Source organism: Macaca thibetana, chromosome 1, assembly GCF_024542745.1.
Source record: "Macaca thibetana thibetana isolate TM-01 chromosome 1, ASM2454274v1, whole genome shotgun sequence".
Lineage (NCBI taxonomy): Eukaryota > Metazoa > Chordata > Mammalia > Primates > Cercopithecidae > Macaca > Macaca thibetana.
This window is the reverse complement of record NC_065578.1, coordinates 158889124-158904201: the sequence shown is the minus strand read 5'-3', so window position 1 is coordinate 158904201 and position 15078 is coordinate 158889124. Positions and strand designations below refer to the sequence as shown.

Here is a 15078-nt window from a genome sequence, read left to right as displayed (position 1 = left end):
TCTTGAGAGGAGGAGCCAGCCCTTGTCGGTGGATGCAGTGATGCCCTGTGGTGCTCTGTGGTCTCACATTCCACCTCCTCCCCAAGCCCTTGCCATTGGCTCTGGCTCAGATGGAGGCTGCAGCTAAAGGCTCAGCTCCCCGGAAAGTGACAAGTTCTCCAATATACACCCCCCTACCCCAGCCTCTGATGCAGGCCCTCCCCCAGAGCCTACATGTGGTCACAACTCTCCTGGGTTCACAAAGGACATCATCCTGGGGATGTGACAACATCCAAAATAGAGTCAAATTTAAAAAATGACCACCCCTGTACTAGCCCTTAGAAATGGGAACAGGTGTCCGGAATTCAGCTTCAGCCATGAAAGCCAAGTCGATGCAAGATTAGGAATTAGGAAGCTTGCTTTCTCATCTCTCTTTCTCGCTTTTTCTTGAGCCATCCCTCCCTCAAACAACGTGCAGAAGCCCAGCTGAGCCTGCCAGTCTCCCGGCTGCACCTCTTCTCTTCCACTACCCACCCCACAAAATTTCCCAGGCTTCTCGACTCTTGTTTCCCACAGTAAGATTCCAAATTGAGAAGCGCCGGTAAAGCGCTTCACACAGAGTGTCAATACCTGATAACCACTAAACACTTTGGTTTATTTCAAGAGAAATAAACCAAAGGGATGGAGGCAGGATGAGAATTGGGGTGTCGTCATACCTCCCACCAAATTATGCACCTTCTCGTAAAGCAGCAGTATAGCGCATTGTGTAGTAATCAAGAAAGCCTGGGAATTCATTTTCTTCTCCTGCTGTCCTGTCCTTTGTCTGAGTCAAACCAAGGGAAGGTGCCAGGGCCTGAAGCATCTGATACTCCCATTATACAGAACCTTGGGACAAACCCTGATCTGGGGTCACCTGAACTGAAATGATGATGCTGGTGTTGGCAGCATACCCTTGCTTCCCCAGCTCCTGGGGATAGAGCCCAAAAGGGCAGGCTGAGGCACAGGGGAGGAAGGGAGCATATGTTTTGCGCCCAGCCTATCCCCCAGCCCCCATTCCCCTTTCCTACCAACCCCACAAGCTGCCAACCCCACAAGCCCACAAGCACCACGAGGGCAGACACAGAGTAGGAGACACACACCACATGTACAAAACATTCATTTTATTTCCTGTATTGAGTTTATACAAACTTGCAAGATACAAATGCAGAACTCACTGGAATTCTTCGGTACCTAAATCTAAAAAGAATGCTGCTGAAAGGAGGAAGCAAACTCTCACCTGTTTCAGTCAGGCCGTCCCCTCCTCCTGGGGAGGGGGCTCATTGGCTAGAAAGATGCTAAGGGGATGCTACAGCTGGTTGCCCCCGACAGAGATTCCATCTATCTAACCTTCACCCTTCTTCTAAGGTCACTTTTATACTAAATAAAGACACTGAGATCATAAATTTCCTTGTATGGTTTATTGTCTAATACTAGCAAATCAAATTGGCCCCAATATGTGCATAAATAGATGTGTATATATATGTGTGTGTGTATATATATGTGTGTGTGTATATAATATTTTTTCTTAGTTTTAAGAGCTGCCAGGTAGAGGGTGCTTAAAGGAGAAAGGAACTGGTTCCCTCTTGCCATAGCCAGCCCTGCCCAAAAACATGCCTCTCCCAAAGGTCGGAGAGCAAGTGTGCCACTTGCGATCTCAGAAAATCTTCAAAGTGACAGTAGCAGTATTTGATTGCAGCCTCTTGGTTATTGATCATGGAGGTAATGTGCTCGTTGAGAAGGCCCTGGATGAATAATCAGAGCGTCCCCAGGTGGGTCACTTAGCCCTGGACCCCCACCTGCGCTCTGTTCATTCAGAGCGGGATGTTCTAGGCTGGTGGCAGGGTGTCAGTAAACGCCCCAGCTGGGAGGCCAGGCTTCAAACGCTGGCCAGAAGCTCGGCTCTAGATTCCCAAGCCCTTGATTTCAGATCTAGACAAAGACTTCTATCCTGCCCAAATCCTTGCAAGGCCAGAGACCCTTTGGCCAATTTGATAATTGACAAAGGCTTGAGCAGTTTGGAAGGCTGAGCTGGCTTCGTTTGGTGCCCCCGTGGCAGCCTGCTGGGGTAAAGTCCTGGGGGTTTCTTGGGTGAGGTTGAGATGTCACCTTGTCTGTAGGACCCTCCTCGGCTCAGAGGCTGATTTCGCAGTCTGGATGCCAGACTGAGGTACCATGCCTTTGGTACAGCCCCCAGAGAGAAAGGTTGCAGAGGGGGGATGTCATAGATGTGACCCAGACCAAAGAGGGATCGAGTGAAAAGGAGTGTGACAAGCCCAAGGAACTTATATGTGTCTGTGCTAAAGGGCCAGGGATGGCCCAGAGGATCCCAAGCCGCCTCCTCTGGGCTTCACACCATCTCGTAGACCGACATCCTTAGCGCTGTTTGGCATAGGCTGCCATTACACTGTCTGCTCTTTCCAGCAGCCTGATGAAGAGGGGTAGTCTAGCAGCCCATTTGGGGTGCATGCCTGCATGGGTCTCCTTTGTGCATACAACTGCAAACAGTTCCTTCCAGAGGATTCACGCCTGACAACTGCACAGGGTCATCAGGAGTGGACAGTGTAATAAAATCCTTAGGCCAGGACTTCCGAGGGAATGCCCTGCCCCCGGCAAGATGCTCTCTGGGTGAGCTCTGGGGACCAGCCCTTTCCTGACTGGGGAATAGGATGGAATGAAGCCACTGTGGCAGAGGGAAGGGCACAGGGTTGGGACCTAAAGGCAGTTGCCCCATCTCCTCACCTCACTTGCCAATTCCATTCAGACATTGCACATTTTGAAAATAGATTTGCTTTTTTTAAACAAAAGCATAAAATAGATCTGTCTTAAAATAAGTCTTTCCTCTCCTCTTCTTTGGATCTAAAAGGCAAGGGGTATGGCCTTGATATGCTAGGAATGATATGGAAAATAAGGGAGAGAAAAACGGGCCTGGGCAGGAACTGTAGGAAAAGATCAGACATCCAAACAAATATATTACATATATAGATCTATAATATGTATAATCTCCATAAAACATATATTAAGGCATGTAAAGCAACATAAAGAGCCAGCTTTATGAAATAAGAGGTGAGAGAGAGGTGGCAGAGGTGCAGATATTATTTCTTGGTATTTTACATGTATTTCTAAAAAATATTACTTTTAAAAAAAAAAGAGACAGACAAAGCGGCAGGTGTGGAAGGCCCTGAAAAATCTGTTTCCTGTGGAGGGAGAAAGGCGTGGGGGAAAGAGGGAGAGAAGATGACCTGGGAGCCAATCCACCTGCCAGTCTACAGGGGAGAAAGGGCAGGTTTGGGGTGCTTGAACTGTGAAGATGGGAAATATAGCCAAGGGTCACGTTTAAAAAACCTGCTAGAAGTGAAGATTGGTGGAATCCTCCTAGGCTGTAATCCCTCAGAAACATGAGAATATCCTAAGCACCTAGAATAGTGCCTGGTACATAAAAGGTGCTCGATAAATATTTGTTGAGTAAATTATCATCTTTACTTGCATATGAACCAGTAACTGTCCCAGCCATGAAGGAGTGCAGAGGAATTAGTAGGTGTTCTTGGGACCGCTGGAGGTCAGGCTGAAGCCTCTGGGTGGCAACTCTAGCAGAGTGAAGGCCTAGGGGCCACGGCGTCTTCAGCTTCCCTCCTTCCTCCTCTCTGGCTACATTCATCTCCAGGTGGGTGGAGCTGAGGAAGAATGCGCTTTGCTCTTCTGTCTCTCCCCCACTGCCCTCCCTGGGCAGGTGGATCGTGAGAGCGCCTAGCCTCAGCCAGTCCTCGTCTGGGATGCCTGGGATGGGGGATGGTCCTGGAATCCTGGGAGGCCTCCCAGATTAAGGCCTCATCCCTCCTCCTCAAAGCATATTCTCAGCTGGATCACTGCACATTCCAGGGGGAACAGGGCAAGAAATATCGCAGAACTGGGTAGGTAAGGCCCCAAGGCTGACCACACCCTACATAAGACAAGTCCTTCTCTCTGCCCCTTACCCCAGGACGGGGAGGCAGACACCAGGCACAGAACTACCAACAGCCATCTCCCAGGCAGTCGCTACTCAACCTCCTTCACCTAGATCCCCACACCAAGCATCTCCACTGAGGCTGCCTGTGCTCCACTGGTGGGTCGTCCTGGGAATGAGGTGGGAGGAGCAGAGGAGAGAGTCTGGCACTGCACTGGGCACTAACCTAAGGCTCCACCTGGGGAAACCAATCCAATACCCCTTTTCCATCTCCTTCCTTCCTGCTTGACTTGCCAATGTGTCCTGCTGCTTCCCCTCCTCCCACTCTGAGGATCTCTCTCTCTCTCTGTCTTTCTCTTTCTGTCTCTCTCTCTCTGCTACCCTTCCCAACCTGCCCTCAGACACTGCACAGACCTGCTGTTCTCTAGCCACAACCAGCACTGTTCCCTCTGGGAGCCAATAGCCTCTCCCCATCTCTCATCACCTTGTCTTTGGCTCAAGCAGGGTGGTCAGTCTCCATTGGACCCCAGCGAGCACCCATAAGCAAAGCACTGGGTTTATCAAAGCCCTGGGTCCAGCTGAGGCAGCCGGGTGGGGTTGATGAGGATAGGGATGACGACAAGTGCTGTCCTCAGTGTCAGGCTGGCTCCAAGAGGCAGTGTCCATCTCCTCTTCACCTCTAGTCCTCACATAAGATAGCCACAGGTATGTTCTCCACCACGGCATGTCCCCCATCAGGGATTGTTCCACTGGAGTCACCACAATCCCAGCCAGGGCAAGGCCGAGGCTCCCTGTGACTTGGGCATTAACGAGGATGGTGCTCCCCACTGCCGTCTCAGGCCCTGGCCCAGGACCACGGTGTGAGTAGTGAGAGCTCCAGGGTTAGGCATAGTGGGTGTGTGGACACTGAGGTATCCACGCTCCTCTCGGCAGCAGCCCGTGGCCCCAGCCTGGCTCCCTGCGGCATTCCCAAGGGAGTGCAGGGGCAGGGGGCCAGGGTGGGGAGCCAGGACCTCAGGTTGGCAGAGGACGGCTTCAGAATGTGACTCTGTGGAGCTTCACAGCATTGGCCTCAGCCAGGGCTTGCACTGGAGAAAAAAGAAATGGGGTGAGAAGAGGGTTGCACAGAGGAGCAAGGACTCCAGCCAACCTTCCTGGGAGAAAGAAGCCTCATCCTGCAAAAACCTGGCAGAAACCCACTCCGGTCCCTCAACCCTGACAGGGGAACAAAGGAAACGAAGTCAGTGTTCTTTTCTACTTGACTGAGAGTGAGCGGCTGTGGGCTAGGGGCAAGGGAAGGGTTCACAGCCTTTGGCTGTAATTGTCAATGTTATTTTAAATTACAGTAAGATCTGGGAGTTGAGAAACAGCTTTTGAGGGCTTCTGAAGGTTCTGCATCTGTGTATCTCAACAGATGGAAAGCTTGTCAGCAGACAGGAGGCACAGGGGTGGGGTGTCAGGGGAGAGCCTTCCCTGAGAGCAGACAGGTAAGGTCTCGGGTCCATTCCCTGCCTGCTTCTGGAGAAGCAAAGGCCATTGGCATCACAACATCCAAGAAGCGGCCCTGCCAGCCGGTTCCAGCCCAGCACTGCGTGGGGAAGCTGGATGGATGGATGGATGGATGGATGGATGGGTGGATGGATAGTGGGGAGGAGCGGTACACGGCACTGGGGTAGGGGAGAAGCAAAATGCCAAAATGAGAGGACACAGATGGCTCAATGGGGGTGAAGGAAGGGGCCCCACTCCCCAGGTGGATGAAATACAGTAGAAAAGTGCTTACGTCAGAGCTCAGACCCGCATGGTATGGCTGCTGTCGGCGCCCCGTGGGGATTCAGACGACAGGGGGTTGGCTGGAGGAGTCGGGGAAGCAGGGGAGGTGGGAGGGCTTGGGGTGGCACATTGCACTGGAAACAGAAATGAACAGGGAGGTGAATGGGGGTGGGTGGGGAAGGAGGGTGGGCACCCAGAGCAAGCGAGGCCCTCCCCAGGCGGGGAGCGAGGCAGGGAGGCAAGCAGAGAGAGAGCACTGAGCTTGGAGCTTGCTCAAGCTAGGCCAAGCTGTCCTCGTTCCCAGGGCATCGTGGAGGAGAGTGTGAGGCCCCATAGGAGACCTGGTCGAATCTAGGCTCTGCTGAGAACCAGTGTGACTGTGGGTAAGGCCAGGCCCTCTCTGGGCCAAGGGCTCCCCTCCCATCCACACAATGGGGAGATTCCCACACCTCTCCGCGACTGTGCAGACGGAACCAGGAAGTGGTACTTTATATACCGCAGTGTCACTAACGATAATGATTAATAGTGCAGTAAAATCACACCAATCCAAACCATCTGGCCCCATTTAATGAACAGAAGTGAAGTGACCACCATGTTAATCAGTGCCATCAAAACAGAGATTTCTGATCAACTTAAAGCGAGTTCTGTTAACTTGGCACAGTCAAGGGCTCAGAAACATGTTCCCTGCTAACACTTGAGACCTCCTTTTCATCAGTCCAGTAAAGTCAAACTTCAGTCCACCCCTAAGCAAATCGAGACAAGCCTGAAATGACGTTTGAATTATTGAGATTTTACTCTATTATCATTATTATTCCATGTTAAGAATAGTAAAGTGGAAGGACAATGAGAAGGGAAGACTTATTACTGGGGACAAGCTCTATGCAGTCTCCAGACCCTCACGCATCCTCACTGTAGCTGCGAGGCAGGAGGATGGCAGAGACAACATCCTCGCTCAGGCTCAGAAAGGAACCAGACCTCAGCCAGGGTCACACTGCATTTCCACCGAGAGAAGGGTCCCAACATTGAACTTCCCAGTCCCTCGTCCCCACCCTACCCTGGACCTCATCACCTTCCCTGCCGTCTGTGCAAGAGAAAGAGCCAAGGTGGCTACTCTTGTTACATATCTAATACACCTTCATGTGCATAGAACACATGTAGCTCTCGCATGGATGTGAAGTTGTCTGCCTATACACAATACAAAGTTTGTGCATGGGATCTGGCAACACCATATCATTACACTCATTGCACACAGCTCACAATAAGTGTATTTGTATACTTCCAAGCCTGCACCCTTCCATGTGACCCAACACTTGTAACTTCATGTGCAAATACACTCACAAACACTTTCAAACACACATTCGTGTGCATAGCCACATCACTGACCCAACGCTTAGTCATCTAGCAGTCTCAACTTCTAAAACAGCCAAGAAACCAAAAACACAGCAAAAGATATCTCCAGGAAGCCAACATAGAGGTTACAGCCTACAGGACATGCAGTGAGGCTCTCAGAATTTACTCATAGGGAGCCCTTGGAGTCCAGTTACTCTTATTGATACACAATTCTAAAAGGTGTTGGCTCGCTGGGTTTCTAGCCCAGGGGAGATTAGAAACAGGAAAATTCGAAGAGACAGAGGAATTGGGAGGCCCACTGACATCTATAAGAAAGCACGACTGAGGAGAGAAAATGTTTTGTAAAAAGCAGACATAACAGCTTTAGAAGAGTGACAGTTTGGGAACATTTAGCATAGCTACAAACAGATCTATGTCCATTGTGGCCCTCAGGGCATTCCTTTAACAGAGGTCGGCAAAATAAAGATATTTATAATGTAATACATGAGCAAGAAAAGGTCATACGTAAACAGAACTTTGTTAAGAAGGCAGAAAAATACTAAATATATATTAGAAATATATCCATCAAAATAGTTAAAATTTGCATGTGCTGCAGATGTGAATCACACATATGTGATATTATAAAGTGTGCAAAGTACCACATGCGTGCAGAAATGATCAGTCACACATAGTCACATTCATGACACTGTACTTTCTCCCAGCCTGTGCACACAGACATAAGTTCACAATACTGCAATATATACACTGTACACAACATATACACAAATATGCTTTATCATTTCCCATACTGTAGAAAAGCCAATCACAAATACAAGCATTCATAAACACCACCTCCACCAATGTATTGTACACTCACATACATGTACATTTATGCTCCAACAGCTTACCATATACCACCTGGATTCATAATGGGTCTCCACACAACGTCCTTAGACATTTTACACAGATACACACATTGCTACATTTGTACTCAAACCTTTCTTCCATTCTCACACTGCACACTTGAATACACACAAATAAATGCATGTATCTACAAACATGACCAGATCCAGACACTGCACATGACATCCACGCCACACGTACAAACTCAAAAATGCCATAATTTCCCACATATTACATACCTGAGTCTGCACGCACCGGGTGGATTTGTAAGCATAACAGCATTCCTCACTGATTACTCTGTCCATGCCACACATCACACACGGGCACTGAACTCTACTCGCTGTACCCGATGCACACTATGCTCATGACCTGTGCCCAGCACTGCCACACACACAGTGTCCTGGGTGTGAACCTGTGCCCACATAGTGCATGCCCAGGACCAGCCTTGCTGTGCCTGGCAGAGCTGTAGCTCTGAGGAGCTGGGCCACAGGCCAGGGCTGGTGGGAACAGTGGGCTAAGTCTGAGGTCTGGCCCTGCCACAGCCATTTTTTAAATAGTTGGGGTTTTGGCAAAAGCAAGGTGACCGTTTGGTTTCAGCACACAGACTCTGACATGTAAGCCTGTGTGTATCAAGACGGAAATCGGATAGGCCGGGTGGGTTTTGTTTTCATGGAACCTTTGGCTAAGGAACTGTAGTAGAGAGAGCCAGGGGCTGGGGCTGGGGCAGAGCAAAGTTTTTAAACCGGCCTGTCTAACCTCTTGAAACAGGAAGTTGCCTTTTGCCCAGAGCATGTGGAATCTGATCTTTGGAAGGGTCAAGTTCATTTTGGAGCTAAACTACAGGGAGGTTCAACAGAGGCCTGCTTCCTTGTGGCCAAACTGGTTTTGCTGCCTTTTGGCTGCAGGATGGGGCTCTCTGAAGCTATCCCTTCTCTTCCCCTCAACTCCAGCCTAAAGACAGCCTCTCCCTGAAATACCTCCAAGGGTCTCCCTGGACACCCATTCTAAAGTCCATTACACCCTAACTGGCAGAAGGTTCTTCATTAAGGCTTACTTAAATCCTCTTTGCCGTAGCTAAAATCTTCTGGTTTCTGAAAACATCCATATTTAAAATAATTAGCAAAATGACAAATGGTTCTATTTCTACTTCGTCTATTGCTATTTCAACTACTACTACCAGCATCACAGCGCTACTGCTACTGTCACCACTACTACGGCTTGCGAGCATGTATTGAGCACTTAGTGAATGCCAGGCACTGTGCTAGGTGTTTGGCACACATTGTTTCCAATCCTCATACCACCAGAACTGGAGGCAGGAATTTTGATTTGAATTTCACAGATGAGGAAATGGAACCTCAGAGCACCAGAATTTGAATCCTCCTTAATCACCAACATGAAACGCCATCCCTTCCACTATGTTCCGAGCCACGGTTCTAACCTGCTTATGGCTCTTGCCTGGGCTACTGGAATTGTAGCCTGCACACCTGCTCTCACCCCTCTGCCAATGTCATCTCCAACCATGGCTCCCCCTTTTGAGTCATTCCTCTTAACTGGCCTTCAAAGTTCTCACTCTCACTCTACCTCTCTATCCTAAACACCTTTATCTTGATGAAGGGAACAGTCTCCCAGGCTCCTTAACTTACCCACTGTCTCTCCTCTCCCTTTAACCCTCCCATTCATACAGAATCTCTTTCATTCTTAAAAGCTCAAGTACATTTTCATCTATTCTGGGATGATATCTCAGACTGAGCAGAAGCTGACCCTGTTGATCTCAACCCTATCAGCATCTAGTCAGGACCTGGTAGCCTTTGTATCAGTGTGAAGTCAGTTCCTCATAGTCATCTTTTCTTAGCAGAAAAGTGAGTTTGGATCAGTAGCCAAAGTGGTAATTGTATCGCTCTCAACTCTTTGGTTGCCTGCACCATCTTTTCTAAGATTCTTCCTATTTGCATGCAGCAAAAGCAGGAAATGAAAGGATACTCTGGAATACCTGGCCCTCTCCCTGCAACTGAGAAATATTTTTATCTTTCTCAGTCAAACTCAGTTATCATCTTTTCTCTGTGCCTTTCTCTGGCCTGCCCGGGCAGAATGGCTCCCCATGCTCTGCATGGCCTCTGGCCAATACTCCCTAAGGTGGCTGTAAGGATCATCCCGGCTCTGAGCTCCTGGATGCAGCAACTCTGGCCCCTTTGCACCTCCCTGAGCCTAGCACAGTACCTGGTGCTCAATAGATACTCGTCTCAACCTCGAGGAGCATCTCCTCAGCCTTGTATCTCTTTGCTACTGCCCCCCTGGTAGCAGTGCTGCACTTCCTCCCCTAAACCTGGTCAGCTGGTTTCCCTGGCAGGGTGGAGCGAGGCCCAGCCCCTCTCACCAGACAGCATGCGGCCCCTGCGGGAGGCCTCGGTCGCCAGGGCGCAGGAGATTTCAATCCGCTTCTCCTGCTCCTGCAGCTGGCTCTCTGAGTCCTGGGGCACGTCCACAGAGTCCCCCTCGCCGATGGGCACCACGTTCTGCATACTGAAGAGGCACAGACACACAGAAATGGAGGGAGGGACAGGATGGTCCAAGTGGCTTCGGGGGGCCTGCGGACTGAGGTTGGCAGGGAGGGCCAGGGCCCCATGAATGTGCAGTCTCTGGTTCCCAGCAAGGCTGTCCCTAGGAGTGAGTGGGACCCTGACAAAACACAGGTTGAGACCCCTACCCTCAATGTTCTCAAATGAATTAAAAGGTTCAAGTGAGCATTTAGGGCAGCCTTGAAGGGGAAAAGAAGTCACCAGAGGGCGAGCCTTCAGTTTTGTCTTGATGGTGTGATGTGCACGAGCCTGGTGGGTCTTACTAGCACCTGACAGCAGCATCCTTGCCTCTGCCGGTAGCTGGGCCCTGTCTGCTACCTGGAGCCACCACTTTGATGTGCTCTCCCCTGGGGAGGCTCTGTGCCCCCAACGACTTCTAGTGGCCCAGGTGTCCTAGGTGCCAGGGTGGGCAGAGGAAGTAGAGGCTCACCCAGGCCGGTTACCTGGATTTGGCAATGAGTGTCTTGATCCTCTCCACCTTCTTCTGCTTCTCCTTCAACTCCTCAGGGCTCAGAGGAGTGTCAGGCTCCAGGTCAATGTACCGTTCGGGGATGAGGACTTTGTCTGGAGTGGAGAGCTATGGAGGGGCTGGGGTCACCACCTCTGTCCCTTCCCAGAGTCTCCCACTACAGCCCTTCCTGGCTCCACTCACCTCCTTATTGATGTCTACATCATAATGCTGGGGCTCTAGCTCCATTTTGCGAAGCCGGGCAATTTCCTCCCGGGGTGTCTCGTAGGCCTGCCCGCCAGGCTCCTCTGCCCGCAGGGCTGCCTCCAGGTTGGAGATGTCCACCTCGTGGATGCTGCGGTGGCGGCGCACCTAGGGGACAGCAGCGTCATGATCGCACCACGGCTACCCATGCCTCCAGGCAGCCCTAGCCATGCCCTGTCCTCGCTTTCCCTTCCCAGCTCACCTGATCTAGCTGCCACCCCACTGCTCCCACCACACCCCACTGCAGAACTATCCTCTTTCCTTTCTACTGACCCAAAGCCTGTCCACCTGCCAGGCCCCAGAGGCAACATCTCATCAACATCTCTTGTCAGTTCTTGCTGTTCCCCATCCTGCTGTACCCTGTATTCACATTCTTCGCTATATAATTTGGGCAGTTGAGTTAGTGTGACTTGTATTGATTTCTTCTTTTGATTTTTTAAGAAACAGGCTCTTGCTGTCGCTCCAGCTGGAGTACAGCCACAGAATCATAGCTCGCTGCAATCCCAAACTCCTGGCCTTGAGTCCTCCCATCCCAGCCTCCTCCCAAGTAGCTGGGACTATACGTGCATCCACCATGCCCAGCTACTTGTTAAACATGTTTTTATAGAGACAGGGTCTTGTTTTGTTGTCAGGCTAGTCTCAGACTCCTGGCCTCAAACGATCTTTCCACCTTGGTCTCCCAAAGTGCTAGGATTACTTGCATGAGGAGCCAACCACACCCAGCTAACTTCTAATGATTTCATACTATAGAAGTCCTAATCCATCAACTAGAATGTAAGCTGTTGAGGACAGGACTTATGAGTCATAATTTTTCCATATTTCTAAAATTTAATGGAAACAAAAGTTAAGTAATGTCTTGGGCTACATCCAGCTCTGTACTTAATAGAGCTGTGTAGCCCAGGAATCCTTTAATTTCTCCTCACTTTGTTTCCCCATCTGCAAAATAGGATAATAATTCCTAACCCAATGTTGCTAAAAGGATTAAATGAAATAACATGAAAGGGATTTGTGGATTATATTGTGCCATGTGACGGTGAGCTCTTATGATTATCTTCATCGCAGCCAGCCCAATGCTAGGCACAGAGGAGATGCTCTAGAAACGTGCGTAAGTGACAGCTATTTCTGTGTGGTGAATTCTGTACTATTCTCTATTAAGTGAATTTTGTATAATTCATTTCAACAAAAATAATTAAGGCATTCCTTTTTGTGAGTTATTTTCTTAAAACAAGAAAAAGTCAACACTTGAAAGACTCTTCCGCCGGTGGGAGAGAGGACTCTCTGGCTCTCCCAGGTGCCCAGCTTGGGTTCTTTCCCCTCTCCTTCCTCTCAAACCCCCCAGGCCCCAGCCGGCCATGCCCTGGGAGTAGGAAGTGTTGGCAGATGCCAGGCTCATGCCTGTGGGTAGCTGGGAAGGCATTACCACTTTGTAGGCTGGCCGGGGACTGGGGTCGGGGGCCGGGCTGGCCGGCAGCTGCAGGCTTCTCCGCTTCTCCTTCATGGAGCCACTCTGGTGCCGCCGCATTCGGTCAATCTGCTCCTCCACACTCATCTTGACCTTCCCCTCACCAGGGAACACAGCACTCTTGGGGCGTTCCTGCTGCCATGGGAAAACAGGGCTCTGACAAGTGCCTTATCCCCCACCCAGCTTTTCCATCCTGAACCCTTAACCTTCTACGGGAAGTCTGCCTGTAGTGGGCTGAAGAGTGGTCCCCAAAAGATATGTCCAAGAACTGACCCCAGGTACCTGAGAGTATAACCTTATTTAGAAATATGAGATCATCCTGAATTAGAGTGGGCCCTAAATCCAATGGTGTGTCCTCATAAGAGACAGAAAAGAAGATGACATGCAGAGTAGAGGTGACATGAAGAGGGAGGCAGAGATCAGAGTGGTTCATTTACTCAGAAAGGAATGCCAAGGATTGCCAGCAATACCCAGAAGTTAGGAGAGAGGCCTAGGACAGGTTCTCCCTCACGGCCTCCAAAAGGAGCCAACCCTGCCACCACCTGGATTTTGGGCTTGTGGCCTCCACATCCATAAGAGCATACGCTTCTACTGTTTTAGATCACCCTGTGTGTGGTCATTTTTCACAGCAGTCCAAGGAAACTAACACAGATTTTGGTACTGGGAAAGGGGTGCTGCTATAACACATAGCTAAAAATGTGGTAGAGATTTTGTAATTGGCTAACGGGTAAAGGTTGGGAGAATTTCAAGGTATATAATAGAAAAAGTCTAGTGGATTTCCTTGAAGAGATGACTGGCAGAAATATGAACTTTAAGGATGATTCTGGTGAGGGCTCAGAGGAAGTGAACAGCATAGAAAAGAAAGCTTCAATTGCCCTAGAGAATACAGTTATGCCTCGGTATCCCAGGGGACTGGTCCGAGGATCCTGATGGATAGCAAAAGTCATGAACGCTCAAATCTCTGCTATAAAATGGCATAGATGTGCATATAACCTACATATATCCTCCAGTATACTTTAAATCACCTTTAGATTACTTACAATACCTAATACAATGTAAATTGCTATGTAACTAGTTGTTATCCTGTATTGTTGGTTTTTTTACTTTTTCTTTCTTTCTTTTTTTTTTTTTTTTTCTGAAATGGGGTCTTGCTCTGTCACCCAGGCTGGAGTGCAGTGGTGCAATCATAGCTCACCACAGCCTCGAACTCCTGGATTCAAGCAATCTTCCTGCATCAGCCTTCCAAGTAGCTGGGACTACAGACACATGCCACTGCACCTGACTAATTTTTAAATTATTATTTGTAGAGATGAGGTCTTGCTTTGTTGCCCAAGCTGTTTTCAAACCCTTAGCTTCAAGCAATCCTCTTGTCCCCAAGTGCTGGGATTATTGGCATGAGCCACCACGCCTGGCCTGTATTGCTTTTTATTACTTTATTTTTACTGTTTTATTGTTTTTTATTATATGTCTCCCCTGAATATTTTTGATCTGTGGTGGCTGAATCCACAGATGTGGAACCCAGAGATATGGAGGGCCCATCGTATATATATCATGAATGGAATGCTGGTAGAAATATGAATGTTAAAGATGCTTCTGGTAAGGTCTCAGAAGGAAATAAGAAACGTGTTATTAGAAACGGAAGAAAAGCCATCTTTATTATAAAGTGGCAGAAATGTGAATGTATTGTTTTCTACTGCTGAGTGGAAACAGAACTTGAAGGCTGTAATGAACTTAGATATTTAGCTGAGGAGATTTCCAAACAAAGTGTTGAAGGTGTGGCTTGGTTTCTCTTTGTACTTATAGGAAAATTATAGAGAAGATAAATTGAGAAAATAACTGTTAAGCCAAGAGAAACCAGCACTTTTTTATTTGGGAGGTTCTCAGCCTACCGAGTTCACAAAGGATGCTGAAGTTAGGAAACTCATAGTAGGAAGAGTGTGCCCTAGAGAGAGGGTCAAGGATGTGGCTGGACAACATTTTGCTAAAGAGATTAGGGATGTCTCATGAACCCAGTCGACCATCCCAGAAGAAGCCAGAAATAGAGATGGAGTTATCTAGAATGGATACCCTTGAAATACAAAGGGGGCCTACAAAGTTTTTGAGACTGTTATATATGCAGAAACACTGCTAGCTTGTACAGAAAGGGACAGAGATAAGATGAAATGAAAATAGCTGTGAGACTTCTGGGATTCTACAGGCAGGAAATAGGCTAATAGAGGTAGTTAGCTACACACATATGCTAACCTTCAAGGAAAAGCAAGAATGACTCAGAACAAAGCCGTGGATGCAGAGGCAGGGTCCAAAGAGGCAGGGTTCAAAGAAGCAGGCCTAGAGGCAGGGGCTGATGGAGCCTCTGTGGACCCAGAGG

The 15078-nt window shown here is 49.0% G+C and overlaps 1 protein-coding gene across 23 annotated transcripts in view; it reads right to left on the bottom strand.

Moving 5' to 3' along the window:
- Positions 1-1124: 1124 nt before the first annotated feature.
- Positions 1125-15078, bottom strand: part of PLEKHA6 (pleckstrin homology domain containing A6) — a 156703-nt gene continuing 142749 nt past the window's right edge. For 20 of the 23 annotated variants that reach the window (XM_050762368.1, XM_050762442.1, XM_050762450.1 and 17 more), the window contains 6 exons: positions 12669-12845; positions 11189-11356; positions 10980-11113; positions 10335-10480; positions 5739-5862; positions 1125-5046 (listed from right to left, as the gene is read on the bottom strand). In XM_050762368.1, the coding sequence (XP_050618325.1) occupies positions 5747-5862; positions 10335-10480; positions 10980-11113; positions 11189-11356; positions 12669-12845 (741 nt within the window). In that variant the 3' untranslated portion in view covers positions 1125-5046; positions 5739-5746. The remainder of the gene's footprint in view (positions 5047-5738; positions 5863-10334; positions 10481-10979; positions 11114-11188; positions 11357-12668; positions 12846-15078) is intronic. The other 3 variants (XM_050762377.1, XM_050762513.1, XM_050762411.1) reach the window with 2 other exon arrangements.